This window comes from Zingiber officinale, chromosome 9A (assembly GCF_018446385.1).
Source record: "Zingiber officinale cultivar Zhangliang chromosome 9A, Zo_v1.1, whole genome shotgun sequence".
In the NCBI taxonomy this organism is placed as follows: domain Eukaryota; kingdom Viridiplantae; phylum Streptophyta; class Magnoliopsida; order Zingiberales; family Zingiberaceae; genus Zingiber; species Zingiber officinale.
The window spans coordinates 116,392,937-116,417,903 of record NC_056002.1 but is presented as its reverse complement, the minus strand read 5'-3'; the positions used below and the strand labels follow the sequence as shown (position 1 = coordinate 116,417,903).

General features: G+C 34.6%; 1 protein-coding gene across 2 annotated transcripts; it reads right to left on the bottom strand.

Moving 5' to 3' along the window:
• Positions 1-499: 499 nt before the first annotated feature.
• On the bottom strand, positions 500-24,106 carry LOC122021447 (ubiquitin C-terminal hydrolase 12-like). 2 transcript variants are annotated; one of them, XM_042579564.1, is made up of 11 exons: positions 23,882-24,106; positions 23,566-23,629; positions 23,256-23,403; positions 22,993-23,150; positions 7,433-7,698; positions 7,136-7,354; positions 6,949-7,057; positions 6,741-6,856; positions 4,726-4,824; positions 766-875; positions 500-571 (listed from the first exon to the last, which is right to left on the bottom strand). In XM_042579564.1, exons 1-11 carry the CDS (start codon positions 23,900-23,902, stop codon positions 520-522), a joined length of 1,362 nt encoding a protein of 453 aa, XP_042435498.1. In that variant the 5' UTR covers positions 23,903-24,106; the 3' UTR covers positions 500-519. The 2 variants fall into 2 exon arrangements, with proteins under 2 accessions (XP_042435498.1, XP_042435499.1); XM_042579565.1 differs by lacking the exon at positions 6,949-7,057 and having other exon boundaries at positions 6,741-6,908.
• Positions 24,107-24,967: the final 861 nt, after the last annotated feature.

The following is a 24,967-nucleotide window of genomic DNA, read 5'->3' as shown; positions in this document are numbered from 1 at the left end:
TGGATAGACTATATAAAGCACCGAAATTGTATCAAGACAATACGATGCAATACCCAAAATTGTATTGTTTTAGTCAAAGATCGAAATTTGGGCACAGTCTAACTTTGGCTTGCACACACAATTTTGACTTTGACCAATTAGAAGTCTACCACATGGAATGTTTTCTATATTGAATGAAAGCACCATCATGCCTGCCAGTTAGGTGGCACATAAACACGAGTAGAAACACTGCGCACACACCAGATGCCTGCCAGTCAGGTGGCACATAAACACGAGTAGAAACACTGCGCACACACCAGACACTATTTTTAGATGCCATTAATAAAAGAGAACCGTTTGATAAGATGACTTTATATATATATATATATATATATATATATCTATCTATAACTGAACCAAGACAAGGTCTCAATCCCATGTGAACAACATCAATGTACCCCTTTTTCAAATAAAAGAAATACTTGAGCACCAAAAATATATATTAACATGAAAGTAAAATATCAGCATTACCTAATACTATTATTTTTCCTCAAGGAAATTAGATCTTGCTGAATGACAAAGCACCCATATCCTTGTAGTATATTACAAGAAAAACGAGCAATGAGATTAGAATTCATCAAATATTAATTTCAGTGATAATATGTAAAGATTGGAATATAAATATCATGTCTATTATTTAGACAGTACTTGTGAAGGAAAGAGAAACACTAATCTAGTTTTTTCCTGACAAAGGAATAAAGGGAAAAAATCTATGATGAGCAATACCTATGAAGTGTGTATAGATTGCGAATCCTTCTATCTGCATCTGGGGAAAGATATTTGCCATTATCTCGATCCAAATCTAATTGAAGTGGGAATTCATAACGGTCATTAATCTGCATAAATTTTGTAAATCGGATCAATTTAAAGACATAATGCTATTCAATCAACAAAGAGAACAAAAACCATCGTCATCAAGAATTAGGATAGAGAAGAATAGAAACACATCAAACACAAGTAATCTTTCATTTGGTGAAAATTGTCACTTCAACCACAGAATAGATGAAAGATATGCTAAAACAAAGGAAAAAACTGTTATAGTGAATCATGGAGGAATAACTTAGAGCTCAGGAAAACTAACAAAAATTTACAGCCATTGAGGCACAGTTTTTCCACTTATATTTGCCAATTAAATTAAAAAAAAAACAATAATTTCTACCTGGTTGCTCCCGTGACAAATTGTATAGATTATTGAGCAATGACCGAAAATCAACTTGAATTCATGCATCAATAATAGAAGTTATACATCTTCTGACAACTAATTGAAAAGTATTGCGAGCAAAAGCAAGATCTACGCATGATATTCATTGACTTAGAAAAAACGGATGATAGAATCTAAGAGAAATTATATGGAGAATTCTAAAAATAGAGAGGTGTTAGCATAACATATATTGAACTAATTAAGGATATATATGAAGATGTAACGACCAGAGTGAAGACATTAGACAAATTAACTGAAGCATTTCCAATAAGAATAGAGTTACATCAAGATCAGTTCTAACTTTAAGTTCATATCTTTTTACACTAATCATGGGCGAACTCACTCAACACATTCAAGATACAGTTCCATGGTGCATGCTGTTTGCAGATATTGTTTTAATAGACAAGACACGTGAAAGAGTAAATACTAGCGCTGTAAATGAACCAAGCATTCGTGAACAAGTTTGATATTCGTTTTAGTAAAATCTTATTTATGTTCGTTCAATATACACAAGATTAATTAAACAAATAAACTTGAACAACTCATTAAATTAAATAAACAAGCTTGAACATATATGTGTTCAGCTCGTTAACGTTCGTGAACAACGTTCATGAACAATACTCACGACTGATATTCATTAATAAAACTCTTAACAATATGCTAAATAAACAATAAAATAAAATAAAATAAACAAATATGTTTGAATTATCAAGCTTAATAACCAATCAAATAACTAAAAATTTCAAACAATCAAACAAGCTTAAATTGAGAGCTTAATAACAACATCTAAATGATCAAGCTCAAGTTAAGCTTGAATTGAGAGTTTGATAACATCTAAACGAACCAAGTTCAAGTCAAGTTTCAAACAAGCTCAAGCTCATAAAAAATAAATCAAGCCAAGCTTGAACAATCATTTCAAAAGCTTAGTTCATTTTAAGCTCGGCTCAGCTCGGTTACCTTATCAAACAAGCTTGAACACCTCAAAGCTCGGCTCAGCTTGGCTCGTTTACAACCCTAGTAAATACTAAACTAGAATCTTGACGGGAAACACTAGAAATGAAAAGTTTTAAACTTAGTAGAGTAGAATATGTGGAATTTAAGTTTAGTAATATTAGATATAATGAGATAATTGTTAGGATAGGAGATGACGAATTATTTGAACTGTCAAACTGAAAGTTTTAAGTATTTAGGATGATTTTTGCCAAACGATAGATGAATGAGAAAGATGTCATATATAGAATACAAACAAGATGGTTGAAATGGAGGTTTAGCATCAAGTGTTTTATGTGATCATAAAGTACCTCTAAAACTTAAAGGGAAGTTCTACAAAACGACAGTTAGACGTGCTATGTTATATGACTTTGAATTTTGGACTATGACTCGGGCACATGAGCAAAAGATGAAAGTTGCAGAGATGAGAATATTAAGGTGGATGTGTGGATATACGAGGATGGACAGAATAAGAAATGAGAACAATAAAGAGAAAGTCAGAGTCACATCTATTAAGGAAAAACTTCAAGAGGCATGTTTAAGATGGTACGAGCATGTAGACGGCCAATAAATGCCCCGATGTGAAACTATAACAAATACACACATCAAACGAGGAAGACTAAAAAAAAAGACTTGATTAGCAACAATAAAATAAGATAAAATTTATTTAAATATAGATGATATAATAAGGGATAGAGCACAATGACGTAGAAGAATTCATATAGCCGAGCCCACCAAATGAGATAAGGCTTGGTTGTTGTCGTCATATTGAGCAATGCATGTCCTAACTATTTGGCTTGGCTACATGACTTTTATAAATTAAATCAGCTCTAGGCAATATTATCTGATAGCAATAGTCAAATTTCTCTTGTATCTAAAATGTAAAAAAACTTTAACAAACTTAATTTTCCATTAAGCAATTAGATTTCACAAATTAATTTATGTAAGAAAAAACACACAAAATCAAAATATAGAACTTAAAATAAATTTAAATCCAGTCCCCAAGTCCATTGAAAATCAAATCATGATGAAAGAAATTATCAACTGTAAAAGACAATTAAACTTGCTTCATTTAGCACCTCAATATCAGGTTTCCAAAGAAAATCAGCAATTCAAAACGTATGCTCATAAAATTATTATGAATCCAGAGCAAGGATGAGGTACCACTAGCGAGGATAGCCAGTACTCTTATAGAGAAGAAAAGATTACCATTCTTATAAATGAGGATAGAAGAAGTTATTTGAGATTAAAACTTGCTTGATTATTATTAACATAAGCATACAATATAACAACTTCGTCTGTTACTGCTGACACAGTCTCATTGACATGGTAAATTAACATGTAACATACCTCCTCTCAAAAGTGTGTTCGTGCTCAATTACAATGTGGAAAAGATACCAAATTACTCAGAAGTGGTGATGGGGATCTCCACATGCAGTGGTGCAAGCCGTGATGATCTAGAGGAGTCAAGAAAGACTTGTAGAGAGTTTGAGTTGGACAATGAAGATGTTGAATGGAGGTGAGATGAAGTGGTATGGGTGAAGAACTTGAACAAGAGAGAAGCAAACTGGACTTGGATGGATCTGATTGTCGTCTAGTCCATAATTGACCTTGTTTGAGCTCTATGATACAAAAGGGGATCCACTTAAGAGTATTGGGAGAGCAAGAAAGTTTAACCACGTAAATGCATCAAAGGGACCTGCTATAGTGTAATGGGAGCAGCGGTGAGTGGCTAATGTAAAACGGTTCAAGAACAAATATGAATGATGCAACAGCAAAGAAGCAGAGTACAGAGACAGTTTCAGTTTGTGTGGAAGAAAAACAAGAGGTGCTAAACAGACACGGCATTATTTGACAAGAAGAAATACAAAAGGTATAAAAAAAATGAGAGAATCATCAGGGGAAATTAGGTGATTAAACTTGCTTGATCATTACTGATGTGATATATATATATATATATATATATATATATATATATATATAGCCAACCCTGGTGTGCAAAATTAGTTATATGGTCCAGCCTAATAAAATTAAATTCATTAGAAATAACTAAATTTAATCTATAGTGGACCACATCGATATTAAAAAATAATTATCCATAATAAAATTAAAACTGAACACAGCCATTATCCTTCTTTATTACTGATGCAAAGCATCACTGTAATCTGTATGACAAATAAGAATTTAACATAGCTTCATTTTCCAAGGACCCATTTATTTATTTAATTGCTTTATGTATTTTACACTTTATTTGGTACAACCACAATAGAAAGGATGGTTTACTGGAACATCCTTGGTGATGCTGTACATGCTATAGACAAATATCTGTAACGTTGAACTTAGAGTAAGTATATCAAAAGCCTCAGAGTTACAATCCACTAAAATATTATTATTACAGATCCAAATTTTATCTATCTCCAGATAAAAAGTTGAAATATGAGATCAAAAGAGATTGCAAATCAATGTCACCAACAGTATTTTTCAACCATACCAACCTTGATCATTGCATCTCGCATAAAATCATATTCGAACCGTTTAAGCTGAAGTTGCAAAACAGGGGGGAAATCAGCAAAGAGGACACCTTTCTTAGCATCCTGAAAGAAATACAAACCATTATTAAATTGGAGAAAATGAAAGCTCTGCATTAATGCAAGCAAAGTATAATAACATCCTTGCACAGCATACAAGAAGCCCATTCAAGTTTTAAAAGATATGAATGAATATATGCATGAAGAAATAAATCGAGAAAGTACATGTTGATCAATCCAACCACAGATCTTACTGCAAATAGGCAGCACAACAAATAAAGTAATGTCACGTGTGGTTTCAAATGTGGATTGGAATTGATCATAATGTTTCGACCACCTACTGATACCGACATAGGATTACCAATACTATGTCAACATGGATAAATGGACAAATGTCATTATGTTGCTTGATCTGACATTTTCTGTGGTGCCAACCAAGACATTAGTTGTCTCGTCTGAAATCAGCTGAGATAGGAACATTCTCTGCTCATGGCATCCTTCGGTTCCATTGGCCAATCACAAGCGTAGACGGACCACTATACAAAGAGTGGGTAGCGAAAGGGGAAGTGCCGATAGAATTATTAGCAACAACAACAACAACCAAGCCTTTTCCCACTAGGTGGGGTCGGCTGTATGAATCCTTTTACGTCATTGAGCTATATATCCTATTATATCATCATCTATATTTAAATAAATTTTATCTTGTTTTATTGTTGCTAACCAAGTCTTTTTTGGTCTTCCTCTTCCTCGTTTGATATGCATGTTTATCATAATTTCACATCGCCTAACTAGAGCATTTATTGGTCGTCTAAGTACATGTCTGTACCATCTTAAACGTGTCTCTCGGAATTTTTCCTCAATAGATACGACTCCGATTTTCTCTCTAATACTCTCATTTCTTATTTTGTCCATCCTCGTATGTCCACACATCCACTTTAACATCCTCATCTCTGCAACTCTCATCTTCTGCTCATGTGCTCGAGTCATAGCAAATATTCAGCTCCATATAACATAACAGGTCTAACTGCGGTTTTATAGAACTTACCTTTAAGTTTAAGAGGTACTTTATGGTCACATAAAACACTCGACACTCCTCTGCATTTCATCCATCCTGCTTGTATTCTATATAAGACATCTCTCTCAATCCCTCCATCGTTTTGCAAAAATGATCCTAAATATTTAAATCTCTCGGTTCCGGGCAACTCGTCCTCTCCTATCTTAACAATTGTCTTATTATTTCTAATATTGCTAAACTTAAATTCCATATATTCTGTCCTAAACTTAAATTTCATATATTCTGTCATTGGAGTAAGAGAAACATAGAATGGATGTAGCAATTCTAATAGTACAAGTCAAGTCCGACTCGAAGTGGTTAATTCCGAGATATGTGGAGAAATGTGGAGAAATGATTACTAATATCAAATGTCTTAGGAGCATTATTTAATTTACAACAACAACAACAATCAAGTCTTATACCACTAGGTGGGATCAGCTAAGCATTATTTAAATTAGATCTTGGAAAATTACCCAATGCTCTCATCCAATGCACAAAAGTCAGTTCCCTGTTAGCAAGGTACGCTTGTTGTCTTTTTGAAACTTATTGCTCCAAAACATTATTTTCATTAACAATCTGATTGATATAGCAATAGGCTTATATTTGGAGAAAAAGAAGCTATTAGCTTATATTTGGAGATAAGAAAGGTTCCGTGTGATCAAAAGATATTTGAGTTGATCTCAGTACACATTAAAACATGTAAAGTGTCAACATGATATGGTACTTACTAAACCATACTATTCTGGTGGAAGAAAGAAATTCTAGCATGGAACAATCCTTTAAACATTAAATTCGTGAAAAACCAAGTAGTAAGCTGGAATTCGCATACCAAAGCTAGCAAAATCATCCATAAATATGAACCGAAATGTCAGGTAAAATAGCAAAGTTGATTTAGCAATAATTTGTACAAGCATAACCAGCAACCAACCTGTAAGCCATACTGTTCTGCATGGTATTTGTTATCCCCTTCAAGATGTTCAACTTCAACAAACTTATCAAAGGAAGCATAAACATCTTGGCAACCTTTGACATCAAGCTGAAGATCTACAGAGTACTTTCCCATCAACCAGGTTGCAGTATGTAGCACATTGTGCAGCTTAAAGCATAAAAGATGAATTTACATTACATATTTTTACCATAAAATGACTCTTTTCTGTTGGACTTGTAATCAACATTGATGCATTCTATGTAATTTGTGTGATGACCTTCAAACAATTGTTGTATTGTTCCCTCAACAACAGTCCTCTATGATTGCATCAAAACGAATTAGTCTAATATATATGTATATAAGCATCAAGAGATCGTGTTAGCCCAAAATCATACCTTCATTTTGTCTTCCAACTTCTCACACAAAACCCTATTGAGTTCTTGAACATCATGCTGCATAAAAGAATCATATGAATCCCACCCAAATGAATCTGTCAACTCTTTAGTAGTAACACTGCTATCATTGTATTGCAGCTTATAAAACAAGCTCTGCAGGGCCAACGGAATACTTGCTGATGGCATATCATTGTCAGTTGTAGGCATGTGATATACAGCCTGAAAATCACAAGACAGAAGTGTTGAATGTAATTGATCATGTGAATAATGAGACAGATGAAAAATATGATCTCGCACCTTCCTGAAATAAGGAATATGATACAAAGTCTGCAAAAGAGAGTTCATGTAACAGGTAGCTCCCTGATTCTTAAGACCGACATAACCTGTCTCCTTTTTAGAATCATAAGACCAGTAATCAATGATCCTTTTTACAATGACCTCAGCTTCAACTACAAGAGTATCATTCAGTAAAAATCCTCTACTTGGATCATTAACTTCAGTCAAAGGCATAAATGAAGTAAACCCCCAATCACTTTCTCGTTCATTAAATTGGTGGTGGGTATCTGCAACCAAACAAACTTCCTAAGCTGTTACTTCAACCCACAGTAGAATAAAAGATTTATCTCTGAATAAAACGAAGAAACCTACTTATCTATTCTAATAAATTGCAAACTGGAACCAAACATTAAGTGTCATGCACAAGATTTCTCAAACTATCACCATCAAGCATTGTTATACGCTACTAGAAATTTAATATAAGCATGATTTAGCATAAATCATCTAGAAATCAAGTGCACATATCATTACTGTTGTTAACTCATTAAACAGAGGTTGCAACTTCAATCAGATTTTGTAGCAATGACAAACACACATACAAAGCATAGATAGAGACCTATGTTACCTCAACTCAGGTAGAGTATCTCATAAGAGTATAAATCAAGGTGTCAGAAATGTGATTTGTTCAAAGTTTTACTCACGGATTTAGCTTGGTAAGGAAAATAGACTCGGTCAAGTCAATGTTCAGATCAACGTGCAGTTAAACCAATTTTGGCCTACAACTTCACCCACTAGAACCATGACTCAGAACTCAACCAGTTCAATTTCCAGTTTGATTTCTCATAACACGGGAATACATGGGGTTTGGGGGCACACTAAGCCACTTTCCCAAATGGTCCTCTCTCTACGCAAACTCCCTCCACCTCCTCTGCAAGCTTCCTTTGGCAACCACCTCCACCCCTTTGACAGCCTCCTTCAGAAACCTAAATGAGCCTCCTTCAACTGCTTCTGCCTTGTCAATGAATCCCCTTGCTCCTCCAGCAGTCCTCCATCAAACCCTAATAAGCTTTGGCCCTCTCTGCCCCCTTCATGTGCCCCTCGAGCCCCCAAGCACCTCTGCCTCCTCGAATAATTATCCTCACATAGTTATGAAAACAGAGCCAACTAAACAATAGGGTAGACCAACCAATAGGGTAGAAAAAAAATGACACTTAATCCGGTACTAGTATATTAAGATAAGATGTGCAACTGACCTGAATAAACAGGTTGACTTATATAAAACGGGGAGAACTAGCTGATTTCGTGAAAATTGGAATAGTTTAGAGTCAAGTCTCAAATTGATATTTTGAATCAGCATCAAGAGTCTACAAGAGTCTGGGTATATCACCTATTATTTAACAACAAAATAGGATCATAGTGGTTGATTGTCTATGGTTGCACCATCAATATTGTTATATTGAGTCGTGATCCTCATATCTCAATCATGTCATGGATGATAGACCAAAGTGCTTGATCAAGGATATATTATTCCACCACTTGTAGTTGAACTGACAAGGTCCCGCCTAAGCCATCACAACATGCATAGTATACCTATATCTTTGATTAGAGACATGTTCTTCTACTGATTATTGGTAAGAGATAACCAACAATATACTTTTTCAGGAAATTAAAGCTTACGCATTGGTTGCCAACTATATACCCTACTGTTTCACATTAAATTATAGCGATCAGACAACAAAGACAACATAAGACTTAACAATTTTTGTATGTGTGGCAGAGACTCAAAATGTATTTGTTTTCATATCATATAATTTATATTGATATTTATTTTTACAAATGACTAACCTATAAATGATGTAATTCTTTTTAAATAATAAAATATTTATATATTCTATGATTTTTTAAATATATATTTTTTATGATTTTATTGTTAGTATTAGCTCAAAGAGTCAATTATAAGATGAGTAAGCTTATTGGGTTAATGGATATGGATTGACGTATTAGGTTAATGGTTAATCTAATATACTAAATCCAACCCATTAAAATTAATGAATATTAATAGAGATTAATTCATCATTAATCAAAGAAAGACTAAGTGACACAAACATTTGGTATTCCTTGGATGAGTATAAAAGGTATTTGGAATTCTTTTCATGAGAAGGAATTTATTCTTCTTCTTCCTCTGGATCATCTCTGGGCCAAATCTCCTAGAGTGACTAGCACCATGAAGGTGGTTTCTCTCCAAATCGTGAGTTCGTGAGACGAACGGAAGAGCGTGTTCATGTGGATACCGTAAAGGTGCGAGCCGAGATCTGCATCTAAAGACAAGTTGTTGTCGATATTACTTTGGGCACGCAACAAAAGTAACGATTCTATGTGATAGAGTGGCAACATCGTAGTATACGATATGCGCAAGGATCTATGAACAAATCCTTTTTTCGCTACACATGTGATTGTTTTCGCATAAGATCCCTACAGTGATATCAAAGCCACTTGCGTATACGTATACATCGTTATAGATCTATTTTATATGTGATATACTGTGTTTACTATGATTGCACAATTGTACGGATGTTTTTGTCAGGAATGAATCTCGCAAAAACATGAACAACAACCTAGCTTGTTGCTAGACGTTTGCTCCAATTGTGGATAGCAAACGGTTGTTGATCCGTGGACAACAATTCGTCACGGCAACTTGGTGATGGCTCTAAACGTTGAAAGCAATTCACGTTCAGAACAACAAGGTTTGAGACTCCGAAGAGCGGCTACAAGGGTATCGAGTTCATCTTGATGAACTAAGGGCGACAACTCATTCAATGAATTGATAAAATAATTTTGTTTCAGGGGTGCTACCCCCTGAATCCCTCATAAGGGGCGCTGTCCTCTTAACCCTCACCCGCTAACCGGCTAGCGGGACCGCCATAGGATTGCGGCTCATAAATCGTATTCAATATCATAATAAAATTTATGTCATAGATCTATTACAAATGACGCATGCCATGGTGTATAGTTGTGGCCTCTTACCCCAATGTGATTGAATGATTGTATGTGAATATTGTAATTCATAATACGGCCTGTGTATCGTGCCTTTCACCATTTTATATTTCCAGTTGTAAAATTAAACTACCCTCGAATGTAACTCAAGGTTTCTTATTTTGTAATGTACAATTAAGAAGATTGTCAGTCTAATGGACGGTGATGGGAAAAGGAGAAGACCAACAGCACACGTCAACCAAGGAAGCACTTAAAGAAGATGCAATTTCCTAGGTTGACCTATTGATCTTCTCATTGGGTTAAGAAGATCGTAATATACGGGTCATAACAATGTCACGTTTTTATTATGCAAATACGTGATGCATGTCATGCTTGTATGTGATGCATGTTTTAGTTTTATCATAATTAGGTCATTTTCATATGTCTACCAAAATTCGGTACTTATTACTAGTTTGATCAATTGTAGTTAGGTTTGTCAAAATAAAGTGACTCGATTTATCTTGGTAAAGTGCGATAGACAATTGTTTGCCAAAGCAAAGTGACTAAATTTATCTTAGTAGAATGCGACAGGACAATTGTGATGCTCAACTATTGAACTTTGAATGTGACTTTAACTAAGTTATCTTAATTGGATTGAGAACTTAGAGGCATATCCCATACGATGTAATTTAAATTATACTAGTCTTGGGCGATTAGCCAAAGCAAACTCAAGATGAGTTATAATATGGATTTCATACGATGGGAAAACGAACAAATAGTCATGTTCACCTAACTAGAGTTGCATATGATGTAATCGGTAAATGTTGGCTACCTAAATTATACGAGTTTTGGGCGATTAGCCAAAGTTAACTCAAAATGAGATATAATATGGATTGTCTCTTTTTTCTTTTGGGTTTGGAGCTAGTAGTGACTTGCTCCTACAAAATTTTATAATTCAATAGGAAAATCATTTACTTAAAGGTCTAATTAAATGATTGAAATATTGTACTTATTTCTGCATTTCTTATTGTAGATCACCATGTCGCTGCGATCTGTCTTTGATAAGGATAAGGTCAATGAAGCTAATTTTCTGGACTGGTACAGAAACTTAAGAATTGTTCTCAAACAAGAAAGAAAATGGTACGTCCTAGAGTAAGATATTCCTGAACCACTCGCCGCCACTGCTATTCGTGCTAATAAGGATGCTTATAAAAAGCATCAAGATGATGCATTAGATATGTCATGCCTTATGCTTACTACTATGAACTCTGAGCTTCAGAAGCAATATGAGGGCATAGTCGGCAAGGCACGAGAGGTTTGAGATATCCAAAGACTTGTTTTAATGCAAGATGCAAGAAGGAAGTCCCATAGAAACTCATGTAAAAATAATTGGGTATGTTGAGAACCTTGAAAGATTGGGATTTCCATTCTGCAATTGTTGCAATAAGGCTACAATCAATTTGTTATACACTATAACATGAATGATATTGGCAAGTGATTGCCTGAAATGTTAAGTATATTGAGAACTGCTAAACTTAACCTTAAGAAGGCAAAGTCTAGTACCATTTTGATGGTGCAAAAGGGAAAAGGAAAATGACAGCCCAAAGGTAAGGGTAAGACCCAAGCCAAAGGCAAGACTAAGTCTCGTGCATTGAAACCTAAAAGGTGGGGTGGCTAAGGAAGGAACCTGCTTCTACTGTGGTGAGACCGGACACTAGAAGAGGAACTACAAATTGTACCTCGAGGAAGTTAAAAGAAAGAGAAATAAGACTTCTATCTCAGGTATATATGTTATAGAAGACAATCTATCTATTTCTGGGCCTAAGAAAGACCAGATCTTTAACAAAGGATAAAGTGGACCTATGAGTAGGCAATGGCGTAAGAGTTACACTATAGCTATAGTAACATATTCCTTATATTTGCCCAGCTTGTTTTAGAACTTGAAAAGTGCTTTTATGTGTCTACCTTAACTAAAAACATTATCTTTATCTTTTGTTTAGATAAGAAAGGATTTTCATTTATAATAAAGGACAAATGTTGTTTTGTTTATTTAAATAAAATGTTCTGTTGTAGTGCACATCTTCTGAATAGACTCTATGTTCTAGACTTTAAAAACTCAATCTATAACATAAATACAAAATGATTCAAATCTAATGATTTAAACTAAATATATCTCTGGCATTGTCACAGTTCCATAAGGATGGACTTTTGGACTCATTTGATTTTGAATCACTTGATATATGCGAATCTTGCCTATTAAAGAAGATGACAAAGACTCCTTTTAGTGGACAAAGTGAAAATGCTAATGATTTGTTAGGACTCATACATACTAATATTTGTGTCCCTTTTCAATATAGCAGCTAAAGAAGGCTATCAATACTTCATTACTTTCACTGATGATTTCAGTAGATATAACTATGTATATCTCTTGAAACACAAGTCTGAATCTTTTGAAAAGTTCAAAGAATTCAAGAATGAAGTACAAAACTAATTTGGTAAGCATATTAAGATGCTTCGATCAGATCGATGTGGGGAATACCTTAGCCAAAAGTTTCGCGACCATCTCGTTGAGTTTGGGATCATATCTTAACTCACTCCAACATCACAGTGCGATAGTGTATCAAAAAGGAGAAATCGTACTTTATTAGATATGGTACGATCAATGATGAGTCATACACATCTTCTTACTTTCTGGGGATATGCTCTAGAGACGACTACTTTCACACTTAATCGTGTTTCGTCTAAAATAGTCATAAAGACACCATATACGATATGGACTGGGAGAGTCCTAAGATGTCTTTTATGAAGATTTAGGGTTGTGAGTGTTGGGGTTGCAAGATTGCAAACATAGTCCCATATTGAAAATACATGGGAAAGATCATGGGTTTATAAGAGAAAAGATATCTCCATTAGCATGAGGCCTTTTGGGGAGAGCCCAAGAGCAAAGCCATGACGGTCTAGGCCCAAAGTGGACAATATCATGCTATTGTGGAGATATCTAAATTCTTTTCGATCCTACAGTGAGGCTTATGTTTGACGCCAAGCTTTAGAAAAACTAGGACCCAAATCTAGTAAGTGTCATTTTGTAGGATATCCCAAAGAAATGAAGGGATATTACTTTATAATCTCACACAAGGCAAAGTGTTTGGTACCAAAAATGGTGTTTTCTAAAAAGAGAATTTATTTTTAGAAGAGCTAGTGGGAGTAAAGTCGATCTTGACGAACTTCGAGATACGCAAACTATCACTCAGACCTTAATGGAAATTGAACAGGTACCACAAAGTGTTGTGGATCATGAATCTGTTACCCCGTAAGAAGTTGTAGAGCAACAACCTATTCAAGTAGCACAAGCTCTACGCAGATCTGATAAGATACGTCGTCAACCTGAGAGATATTATTTTTTTTTGTTTGACCACGATGATGTAATACTTGTTGACTTCAACGAGCCTACATCCTATCAAGAAACTGTAATAAACCCAGATTCTAAGAAATAGCTAAAGGCTATGAGGTCCAAAATGGAATACATGTACACTAACCAAGTTTGGACTTTGGTTGATCCACCTGAAGGGAAAAAATCCATTGGGTGTAAGTGGATCTTTAAGAGGAAGACTGACATGGATGGTCATATGCATACCTATAAGGGGCAATTGGTAGCTAAAAGATTCAAACAGATTCATAGTATAGACTATGATGAAACCTTTTCACCGCGATACTTAAGTCTATTCGGATCATGCTTGCTATAGCAACTTACCATGATTATGAGATCCGGTAGATGGATGTCAAAACTGTATTTCTGAAGGTTTTGTAGATCCAAAGGATGCTGGAAAGGTATGTAAGTTGCAAAGGTCTATTTATGATTTAAAGCAAGCTTTTAGAAGATGGAATCTTTGATTCGATGATGCGATCAAATCGTTTAGTTTAATAAAGAATGGAGATAAACCTTGTGTCTACAAAAGGGTTAGTGAGAGCATAATCATCTTTCTCATCTTGTATGTAGATGATATACATCTCATAAGACATGATATCCCTACACTACAATCTATGAAGACATGCTTTGGGAATTGTTTCTCAATAAAAGACTTAGGTGAAGCAGCCTATCTTTTAGACATCAAGATTTATAGAAATAGATCTAATAGATGTTCGGTCTAAGTCACATATATTGACAAAGTGCTTAATCATTTTGCCATGTAAAATTCTAAGAAAGGATTTTTTTGCCGATGTCACATGGTGTGAGCCTTTCAAAGACTCAATGCGAGACCGCATGGATCGATTTCTTATGCATATGGGTCTATCATGTACGTCATGCTGTGTACTCACCCTGATGACTCGTATGCGTTAAACATAACGAGCAAATACCAATCAGATCCAGGTGAAAGTCACTGGATAGCAGTCAAAAATATTCTTCAATACTTAAGAAGAACGAAAGAGTATTTGGAGATGATGAGGAGCTCGCTGTAAAGGATTTCAGCATGCAAGCTTTCAAACTAACAAGGACGATTCCATATCGCAGTCAAGGTATGTATTTTGCACAGAGGAAGCATGATGGTCACACTAGGTCACTAGACATTAGATATTTCAATGATTGACATTAATGACATAAGAAGATTGTTAATATTAGCCCTAAGAGTTAATCAAGAATTGATTGACTTAGGACATATCATAGTTGTTAAAAGTGTTGGCACAGCGGGGCCGGCAAAAGCTTGTCGGGGGTGAATTGCCTAAAATAGAAAAATAAAACTCCTTCCCGATCATTGGACTTAGACTAGAAACGCAATTAAAAACAGAATTAACAACTTAAAGAAATAAGTAAAAGACCACTATTACTTGGTTAAAACCTAGTTGGTTGTTAAACTAAGGCGGTTGAAAAGTTCACTAAGAATCTCCTTCTCTAAAGGCAGAGAAGTCTTTTACACACACTGAAAGCTAAGAAATAATTAGGAAAGTGATTACAGAAGTTGTTGTTCTTTTTCCTAGCTCCAGGGGTCTTTTTATAGCTCCTGAAAATTCTATCCGTAGCTTGAAGGCACCTCCAAAGGGGTTGGAAGGCGCCTCCAGCGAGGCGCAGTGGATAAAGCTTTATCCACTGCCAACGGTAACTTTTCCTGGTCAAAGGCGCCTTCCATGCTACGGAGGGCGCCTTCCGCCTGAAGGTGGCAGAGGTGCACGGGCGCCGTGGAGGCGCCCTCAACTCCAGTCTTCATTAGCTTCTTTCGCTCTTCTACTACTCCGATCGCCTGGGTGATTGTGGCCAACCGAAATAGGGCTCACCCGAACCCAATTTCCGGCCTTCTCCTTGAACAGCCTTCCGCTCCGATTTCTCGTCCCTCAAACGTCGCATACGTTCTTCTCGTCCACCAGTGTACTCTTCCGCAGCACTTCGTCTCTCGGATGCACCGAGCCCGTCGGCTCCCTTCCCGTGTCATCCTTCTCGTAAGCTGCGTCTTCCGCTCGACTTCCTATGCTCCTAAACACCTGCACACTTAGACACAAGGATCAAACCAAAACAGCACCTAAGTTAACTTGGTTGATCACACCAAAACAACCACGGGGTCCAACAAAAAGCGCTCGCTTCGCTCACTTAAGCGCGAAGCGAGGCGCAGCCCTTGCGCTTCCAGGAGCTCGGAAGCGCAAGAGGTTTAAGATGCGAGCGTCGCTCGCTTCGCAGAAACATTCCTTTTTTATTTGTTTTATTTAAAGCCCTAATTAAACCTTCGTCTGCCACTGCTATTCTTTACGTCTGTCGTTGCTACTTCTTCGTGTGTGCCGCTGTTGCTTCTTCGATTGTTTGCTTCTTCGTTTCAAAGTAAGTTCTCAATTTCTGTTAATTAAGTTTGAGGCATCCTGGGATTCTTGCGTCGTCGGAGGCATCCTACGACCACTTCTGACGGCACCGGCGTCGCGGTCGCGAGCTGCAAGAATCACAAGAATCGTAATTTTTTTATTTTAGCTTTACATTTAATTAATTTAATCAACTCCCAATTTAAATAGGTAGTTTAAACAACCTTTCAGAAAGCCTAATTAAATTATCCCAATAAAATATATAAAAACATATTTAAAATAAAAAATCTAATAAATTTATTAATTCATGAAAATCAAATTTAAATATATTTAAAATAATCTATTTATCATAGATTTTATTAAATCATGAAAATCAAATTTAAATATATTTAAAATAATTTATTTATCATAGATTTTATTAAATCACGAAAATCAAATTTAAAAATATAAAAAAAATAAAATTATAAAAAAATGATAAATTTTATTAATTTAAATAAATTAATTTAAAGATATCAAAGATAAATTAAAAATTAAAAAATTCTAATAAATTTTATTAATCAAGATTTAAATATATAAAAAATATTTATTTCTAAATCGGATTTAATTATTTAAATTTTAAATATATAAAAAAAATATTTAAAAAAATCTAATAAATTTTATTAATTCTAAACCAGATTTAATTATTTAAATTTTAAATATATAAAAAAATATTTTAAAAAATCTAATAATTTTTATTAATTCTAAATCAGTTTTAATTATTTAAATTTTAAATATATAAAAATATATTTAAAATAAAAAAATCTAATAAATTTTATTAATACACATAAATCAGATTTATATATATACATATATAATATATTTAAAATAAAAAATCTAATAAATTTTATTAACACATATAAATCAGATTTAAATATATGAAAATATATATTTAAAATTAAAAATTTTTAATTAATTTAATTAATTTATATAAATCAAATTTATATTTTGATAATTTATTTTTTACTGTTTTGTATTTTTTTACTTATTGATTGTTTATTACTGATTGCAGCGGTCTTAAGTCTTGATTCTTAAGTTAACCATGTCAAATATAATAATTTATCGACTCGGAAAGATATTGCTTGAAATTATGCAATATGTTCGGATCCTAAAAATTCAAATATTGTCAGTTGTATTTTTTGTAGTAAAATAACAAATGGCGAAATCTATCAACACAAGCTATATTTAGTTGGGGGCAATAGAAATGTGAAAGCTTGCTCGAAATATCCCGAGCATGTTAAAGAAGAAATTAAAGAGTTCATGCAAAAAAAACAAGTAATTTGAAGAATCAAATGGATGAAATTCCTCATGCTAATGATGTTGATAATTTGGAAGATTTGGAAGAAGATGATCATCAAACTAAAGTGAAAGGGAAACGACCAATATCCGATTCAAACAACCATTCTACGGTCCAAGGTAAAAAGTGTAAACAAACTGAACCTATTAATCTTTATTTTATTAAAAATGTTGATGAAATTACCAAATAAAGATGTGCAAAAAACAAAAGACAATTTGATGAAAATAAAAAGAAGTTAAGAGATATTGCAGTTGAGAAATTTACAAGATGGATGTATGATGTTGTAATTCCCTTCAATGATGTTAAATATGATCATTTGAGTCTTGTATTGAAGCTATTGGACAATTTGGATCAGGGATGAAACCTCCATCATATCATGAAGTGAGGGTTAAGATTTGAAGAAGGAGTTGGCAAATACGATCTCACTTCTCAAATCCCATGAAGAAGATCATGCTAAGTTTGGGTGCACAATCATGACAGATAGATGGACGGATAAAAAGGGTAGGACTCTTATAAATTTTTTTTATGAATAGTCCCAAAGGAAGTGTATTTGTCAAATTAGTTGATGCTTCAGGCTATCCTCACACAGCGGACAAGATAAGGATATATTCAAAATTCCTCATCTCCGAAAATTACATGAACGGGCATTGATGGTGAATGGTTATATTTACAGACCACAAGTATTGAGCATGATGAGAGAGTTTACTGGACAGAGAGACATGATAAGAACCGCAAAGACACGTTTCACAACCGCTTTTTTGACTTTAAAACGGTTTCATGTACAACAAATAAATCTGAGAAAGATATTTACATCTGAAAAGTGGGCAAATAGTCGATTTTCTAAAGAGGTTGCAGGAAAACGTGTAGCAGAAGTGATATTGATGTCTTCTTTTTGGAAAAATATGATTTTTGCACTAAAAATTGGTGGCCCATTGGTGAAAATATTACGGTTGGTAGACAGTGAAAAAAAGGTCTCCTATGGGTTATATTTATGAGTCATGGACAGGGCCAAAGAAGCTATCGCTGCGTCATTTAACAATAATGAAGAGAAATATCGTAGCATTTTTGAATTCATTGACAAAAGATGGAACGTTCAACTCCATCGACCTTTCCACGCAATTGGATATTTCTTGAATCCAGAGTGTTTTTACTCGAATCCTGACATAGAAAATGATACATAAGTGATGGAGGGTTTGTACAAGTGCATATCTAGATTGGTGAGAGATGAGGATTTACAAGATAAGAACACAAATCAATTAGAAAAATACAAGAAAGTAGAATTTTTTGGTTTGTCAATGGTTATCCGACAAAGAACTTTAAAATCGACAGGTAAATTTATAAATAATATATTGTGCAATATCAATATTGGATGGTAATAAAGTTAATCTTATAATTTATATGTTTTTGTATTTCAAGCTGATTGGTGGTCTTCTTATGATGCATTAACACCTGAATTAAAAACATTTGCAATGAAGATTTTAAACCTCATGCTCTTCTTCGGCTGTAAACGTAATTAGAGTGTTTTTGAACATGTAAGTTGGAGTTTTTTAAATGCATATTAAAATTTATATTATGAACTTGACTTTTTACGTTTTAATTTTTTTTGTAGATACATTCTAAGAAAAGAAATAGGTTGTTTCAACAACAATTGAATGATTTGATATATATCAAGTACAACACAACTTTAAGGAGAAGATATGACATACAAGATAAGATTGATCCTATTTCTTTGTCAGAGATAGATGATAATAATGAATGGTTGTTATGGTTGTTGGGAAAATTGGATGACAGTGATAAAGACAATGGTAATGATTTTGTCTATGAAGGTGAAGATTTACATTGGAATGATGTAGCATGAGCATCTAGGGTTGGTAAAAGTGCATATGACTTTCGATCTCGAAATGCGTCTTCTTCAAAAGGGGCATCATCCTCTGCATTAGCAAAAAGAAAGCAATCTTCAGCTCAAACTAGTCTTGTAAATGAAGAAGAAATTAATCTTGATGATAAAACTGACGACGAAGATACTGTTGGATACAAATCAAGCGATGGAGCTGATAATGTAGATTTAGACAATGAAGACGAAGAAGATGATTGTTTTGATATTTGATATTTCCTCTTTCATATTTTCAAAGACTTCTGATTTTCAATAATCTACAACTTCATCAAAAAATAATTTGTTTATGGTTATTTGGATTTTCAAAGACATTTTGAAAGATTTTTAATAGATATAATAATCCTTTTGTTTATTATGCTTTTTTAGTAAAGTCCGCGCTTCGCCTTGCGTTTTAAGCCCCAAGACCCTTGAGCGCTTTCTTGTACCTTGCGCTTTTGACAACTATAGGACATATTGTATCATATTTCATTAATAAAAGGCAATGGTTATTATATTTACTTCAGATCTGTGTTAGATGAATAAATATAATAATGTCCTAGGGTAGTAGGTTCTAGTCTGCAACATATTAATTGATTGAATTGATAGTGGGAGACTGTAGATATATATAGACACTACTTTTTAACTATTTCTAATCAAGCATTAATATACAGGGCAATATTAATCTGTTGAGAATAGCATGTAGGTCATGACTTAATCTCGCAAGTCATGGATATGAGATATCAAGTTGATACATGAGTATATATTAGACCCGCCATGAGATGTTTCATGGATAATTATATGAGTGTCATAAGCATTCTCATGTGACTATTGGTATAAATAGTCCTTAGACCTGAAGTCACTACGGTTCCCTACATAAGGAGTTGTGTACTTTGGCATCGGCAAACGTCACCTGTAACAAGGTGGGCAATAAAGTCGATCACTGGGTATGAAATAAATTATGCAGAGGGATGTGAGTGATGTAGATGGGATCTATCCCTTCCATATGACGGAAGTGATATATGTAGCCCCTTGATTAAGTAGGACACAAGAATGCATGGCTATGCTCAAATTAGTCAATATGGGAATGATGTAAAGGGGATCTATCCCTTCTATATAACGGAAGTAATATCTATAGGCCTCTTGATTAAGTAGGATATAAGAATGCATAGTCATGCTCAAATTAGTTAATGTGAGATATTAAGCTTATTTGATTGAGTGTATCTATTTAGGAATCAAAAAACACAAAAATTGATAAGAGGATGACACTGTCTATACCTCATCGATCAATCTTGATATCAAGGATAGAAGGACTGAGTTATACAAGATAATAGACACAGACAAGTTATAGGTCGGATCTTGACATTCTCGTTACTTGGGTAGCAATAATGTATTACTAGATGTCACTCGTTGCTTATGTATCTAAAGTGGTTTTAGATATATTACCAACGTTACAAGAGCCTATTGGGTCATACAAAGAATATGTTATTTGGAGATGGGTTTAATTTAGTTTGAATAAATTATTATGGGCCTTAAGAATAATGGGTTACTCCAAAGTGTTGGTGTCATCCTTGTAGTGATTGGCACTAGTGTTATGGGAGATTGTTAGTATTAGCCCTAGAGTCAATTATAAGATGATTAGGCTTATTAGGTTAATGGATATGGATTGGCTTATTGGGTTAATGGTTAATCTAATACATTAAATCCAACCCATTAAGATTAATAAATATTAATAGAGATTAATTCATCATTAATCAAAAGAAGACCTAGAGACACAAATCTTTGGTATTCCTTGGATGACTATAAAAGGCTTTTGGAATTCTTTTCATGAGATGGAATTTTTTATTCTTCTTCTTCCTCTTGATCCTCTCTTGGCCAAACCTCCTAGAGTGGCTAGCACCACAAAGGTGGTTTCTCTCCAAATCATGAGTTCGTGAGACGAACGGAAGAGCGTGTTTGTGTGGATACCGTAGAGGCGATCGCGCTAAGATCTGCATCCAAAGATAAGTTACTATCGGTATTGCTTTGGGCACGCAACAAAGGTAACGATTCTATGTGATAGAGTAGCAAGAATGTAGTATACGGTATGCGCAACGATCACTGGAGGGATCCTTTTTCCGCTGCCCATGTGATTGTTTTTTGCATAAGATTCCTACATTTATATTGACAAAAAAATCCCAAACAGTTGACAGACCTAGGTTGGCAGCACCATAGGTCATGTTGAGCCCAACACAAGGAATCTGAGGCTGGAATCATGTCCAACCCAAGCAAAGCACAAGCTATTGATGCCCCCAGAAAACATGTCTGGTCCAATTTTTGAAACATTAATTACTTTCCCATCAACAAGACTCAAAATATCAAAACGAACAATACTAAAAGGTGAAAAAAATACGAGTAAAAACTAAATCACTTGAAGGACTTTTCCGTTCCATTATAGGTAAAAAAAAGGTCATACTTAGAGTAATGACCATTATCAGATACTTTTTACTAATTCAAACAGATTGCGCAAAAACTGAGTTCAAAAATACTATACATTGCATGAACAAAGAGTGGATAATGAGGCCACCAAAGCATCTATTACCATAGTCAATCATTCTGATGTATATCTCAAACAAAGCAAGTGTATCAACAATGGGTATTGATGGTTGCCTAAAGACGTATTGCTTGTGCACTTGGGATACCCAGCTTCCACTCAAAGCCACTAGTCAAACACTTAGATGGAACCACAACAGTGAATCACATTCGTGGCATAGGGTGAAAAATGAGAAATATTAAAATTCATAAGCGGAATGAAGTTAAGCACACTGTAAGTACATCATTGAAGTCTGCTTGCAATGAACCATTACCCATGGGTTGCATGATTTGGTTTAAAAATGATAATAAAACAATGACAATTACATCTATAAATGACCTGGCAATTTTTTGCCTCTGCAAGAGAAAAAAAAAAGGTGGTTCTTCCATTAACACCAAAAATAACTTTAGTTTTCTTTTATCTCATGATGTTTGTCATTGAATGTTTCTTTTGACTTGTTTCTATTTTTACTAAGACTACTGTCTTAAGCAATATCCTTTAATGAAGCACCAGTGAGCATTGGAATGAAACTGTTCTTAGTAATGCTATTAAAGAATAATGAATATGAACCATTAGACTTGAAACATCTGAAGATACCGAATCAAGAAATCTGAGCAATGCTCATCGTACCTTCATCGACCAACATTTACACAAGGAATTTAGAAAATTTTGTCATTAAATAAATAATAATTACAGTCTTTCTTATCACCAAAATGCTCCTGAACTATCAACATAAACTTCATCAATCTGAATGAAAGAGTTTTGCAAGTATAGCGACCTAACTTGGAGGAGAAAAAAGATAGTTTATTTCGCATCAGGGTGAGGTGGATGATAGATCAAAAACATTTATGTAATCAAGATATATGCTCATGTGTCATCTTAAAAAATTAATGACTGAGAATAGATAGGCTTTTTGATAAATAACTACCTACATAGGTACGATTTACAAACTATTAGCTAGCACCCAGAAACTGAAATCAATACAAAGAACTAGTGGGCAATTTAAATTAAATTGGAATCGTCCATGAGCAAAACCATCAGATGACTCAAAATACCTTTTCTTATTGAGTACTTATTATGAATTTGATTGACCACAGACAGACCGAACTGTGCATATCTACTCCAATCATAAGGTAGGTTCGCTGAATCAGCAACATCCAGGTACATAGACAAGTACTCAACATTATTACCTCTTGGGAAAATAAGCACTCTCCTGTTGTAGATATTCAGGTAAAAGTAAGGAAAAGAGAAAAGTTAATATAATGAACCTAGTCCAAGGAGTAATCAGAGAAATAACAAATAACAGCAAACTACATACCACTGGTAACCACCTACTATAAAAATGTCCGAGTAGAGTTTCTTGGTGTTCAACTTCGAAAAGTTACTGATTGCCCAAGTAAAACTAGAAGAAGCAGGTTCCTCCACCTGATGGTTCTCAGCAGTACTTGAGGCCTCGCTCTGAGAAACTGTACGGGCAATAAAGCAACTTAAAACTCCAGAACAAATCTAAAACCCTTGTCGAAAAGGAATTCTGAAATCATCAAACAACTAGCCATAAAAAAACAAATGAAAATAAGAAGTCGAGTAAACTCTGAGAATATCTTCGATCAATTCAAGTTATCGCTGACCTTCCATTGGCTGGGGTCCTTCGGCGATCTCCTGCCGCGGTACAAGCACCTCTGCGTCCTCCCGCTGCAAAAATCGCCACGCAAGTCAGCACTCTGAAAGATAGATTAAAATCCTAGAACTCAAACTCGGAGGCCAAACGCGGATCATACGACTGCTGACTTGCATTTCGCAAGCCAGACACCTGACCTAAACCCTAAACATCGAGAACCGCAGAGCAGTCAGGAGAAGGGGAAAGGAAAGGAAAAGGGTCGGAGCAAAGATAAAAAAAGGTGAATCGATTGACAATTAAGAAATTGGTCTGGTGGCGGTGCGCACGTCGAGAGGTGGAGTGACCATGATCCCGTGCAGCAGGGCGACGGCAGGATCAATCCACGACGGGAGGGGCGGCGGAGGAAACCTCAGAAAACCCTCGGAGTAGGCGCATGCGTCCGCGTCAGCCGCTGCAGGGCAAAATGAGCCGAAATAGAAACTCTCAACGGCGACCTACGCCACCGTAATGAACTCGTCGCAGCGAGGGGGAGCCGTGTGAAATTTGTTCTGTTGGTGGAAAAAATAATTATTAATAATGAACTTACACATAATCTTTTGTTAAATTACTTTTTATATTTAATTTTGAGTGCGTCTTTGTATTCTTTGATTAAGGATGATAACTCACATCTGGAAAATGAATAAACTTCAAAATTTTAACACACAAATTGATCTTAAATTTATCCACAATTGAAATATGAGATCAAATAATTGTAGTTTGTGCGATCAAAATTGCTGCCGATGATCTTAAATAATTGCTTCAACGATCTTAGATAATTAATTTTGATTTAAAAATATTAAAATTTAATTTATGTTATGAATAATATATTTTAATGGACGGTCATGTTATTCACATGTTAATATTACAAGATATAATCTCTATTATCTCATTATCCCCTATTACTCTCTAATAACTCTCATAGTTACGAAGTCTGGTAACCTATAATGTGGAATGTATGCATAAAGCCAATAAATAGTGGCTTATATAAAAGAATAGTAGATGACAATAAAAGAAAAAGAAGTGAACTTTAACTCTCTAAGTTATTATCTATTTTACCCTTATTAGTAGTATATTATGTAGTATTTTATAATACGTTATCAGCACGAGTCTCTAGCCTACTCTCAAGACTCCTTTTGGGTTAGTCTTATAAGTTTATTTTGTTTCTTGTTTTTTATTTCTTTTGTCATGGCTATTCTGGTAGAGCTTGAGTTTGTTGCTCTTGATATCACTAAAGAGAACTACTTATCATGGGTATTAGATGTCGAAATCCATCTAGATATGAATGGTTTGGGGAAACTATCAAAAAGAAAATAAAATCATCCGTCAAGAAAATGTCAAAGTTATGATTTTTATCTGTCATCACCTTTATGAAG

Excerpts from the sequence above, each read along its gene's own strand:
- LOC122021447 (XM_042579564.1), bottom strand. The coding sequence starts at position 23,902 with ATGGTCACTCCACCTCTCGAC. Across the intron at positions 6,857-6,948 it reads CAGAAAAGAGTCATTTTATG|ATCTTCAGCTTGATGTCAAA; the intron begins GTAAAAATATGT and ends AGTACTCTGTAG. Across the intron at positions 572-765 it reads AATCTATACACACTTCATAG|GATATGGGTGCTTTGTCATT; the intron begins GTATTGCTCATC and ends ATATACTACAAG.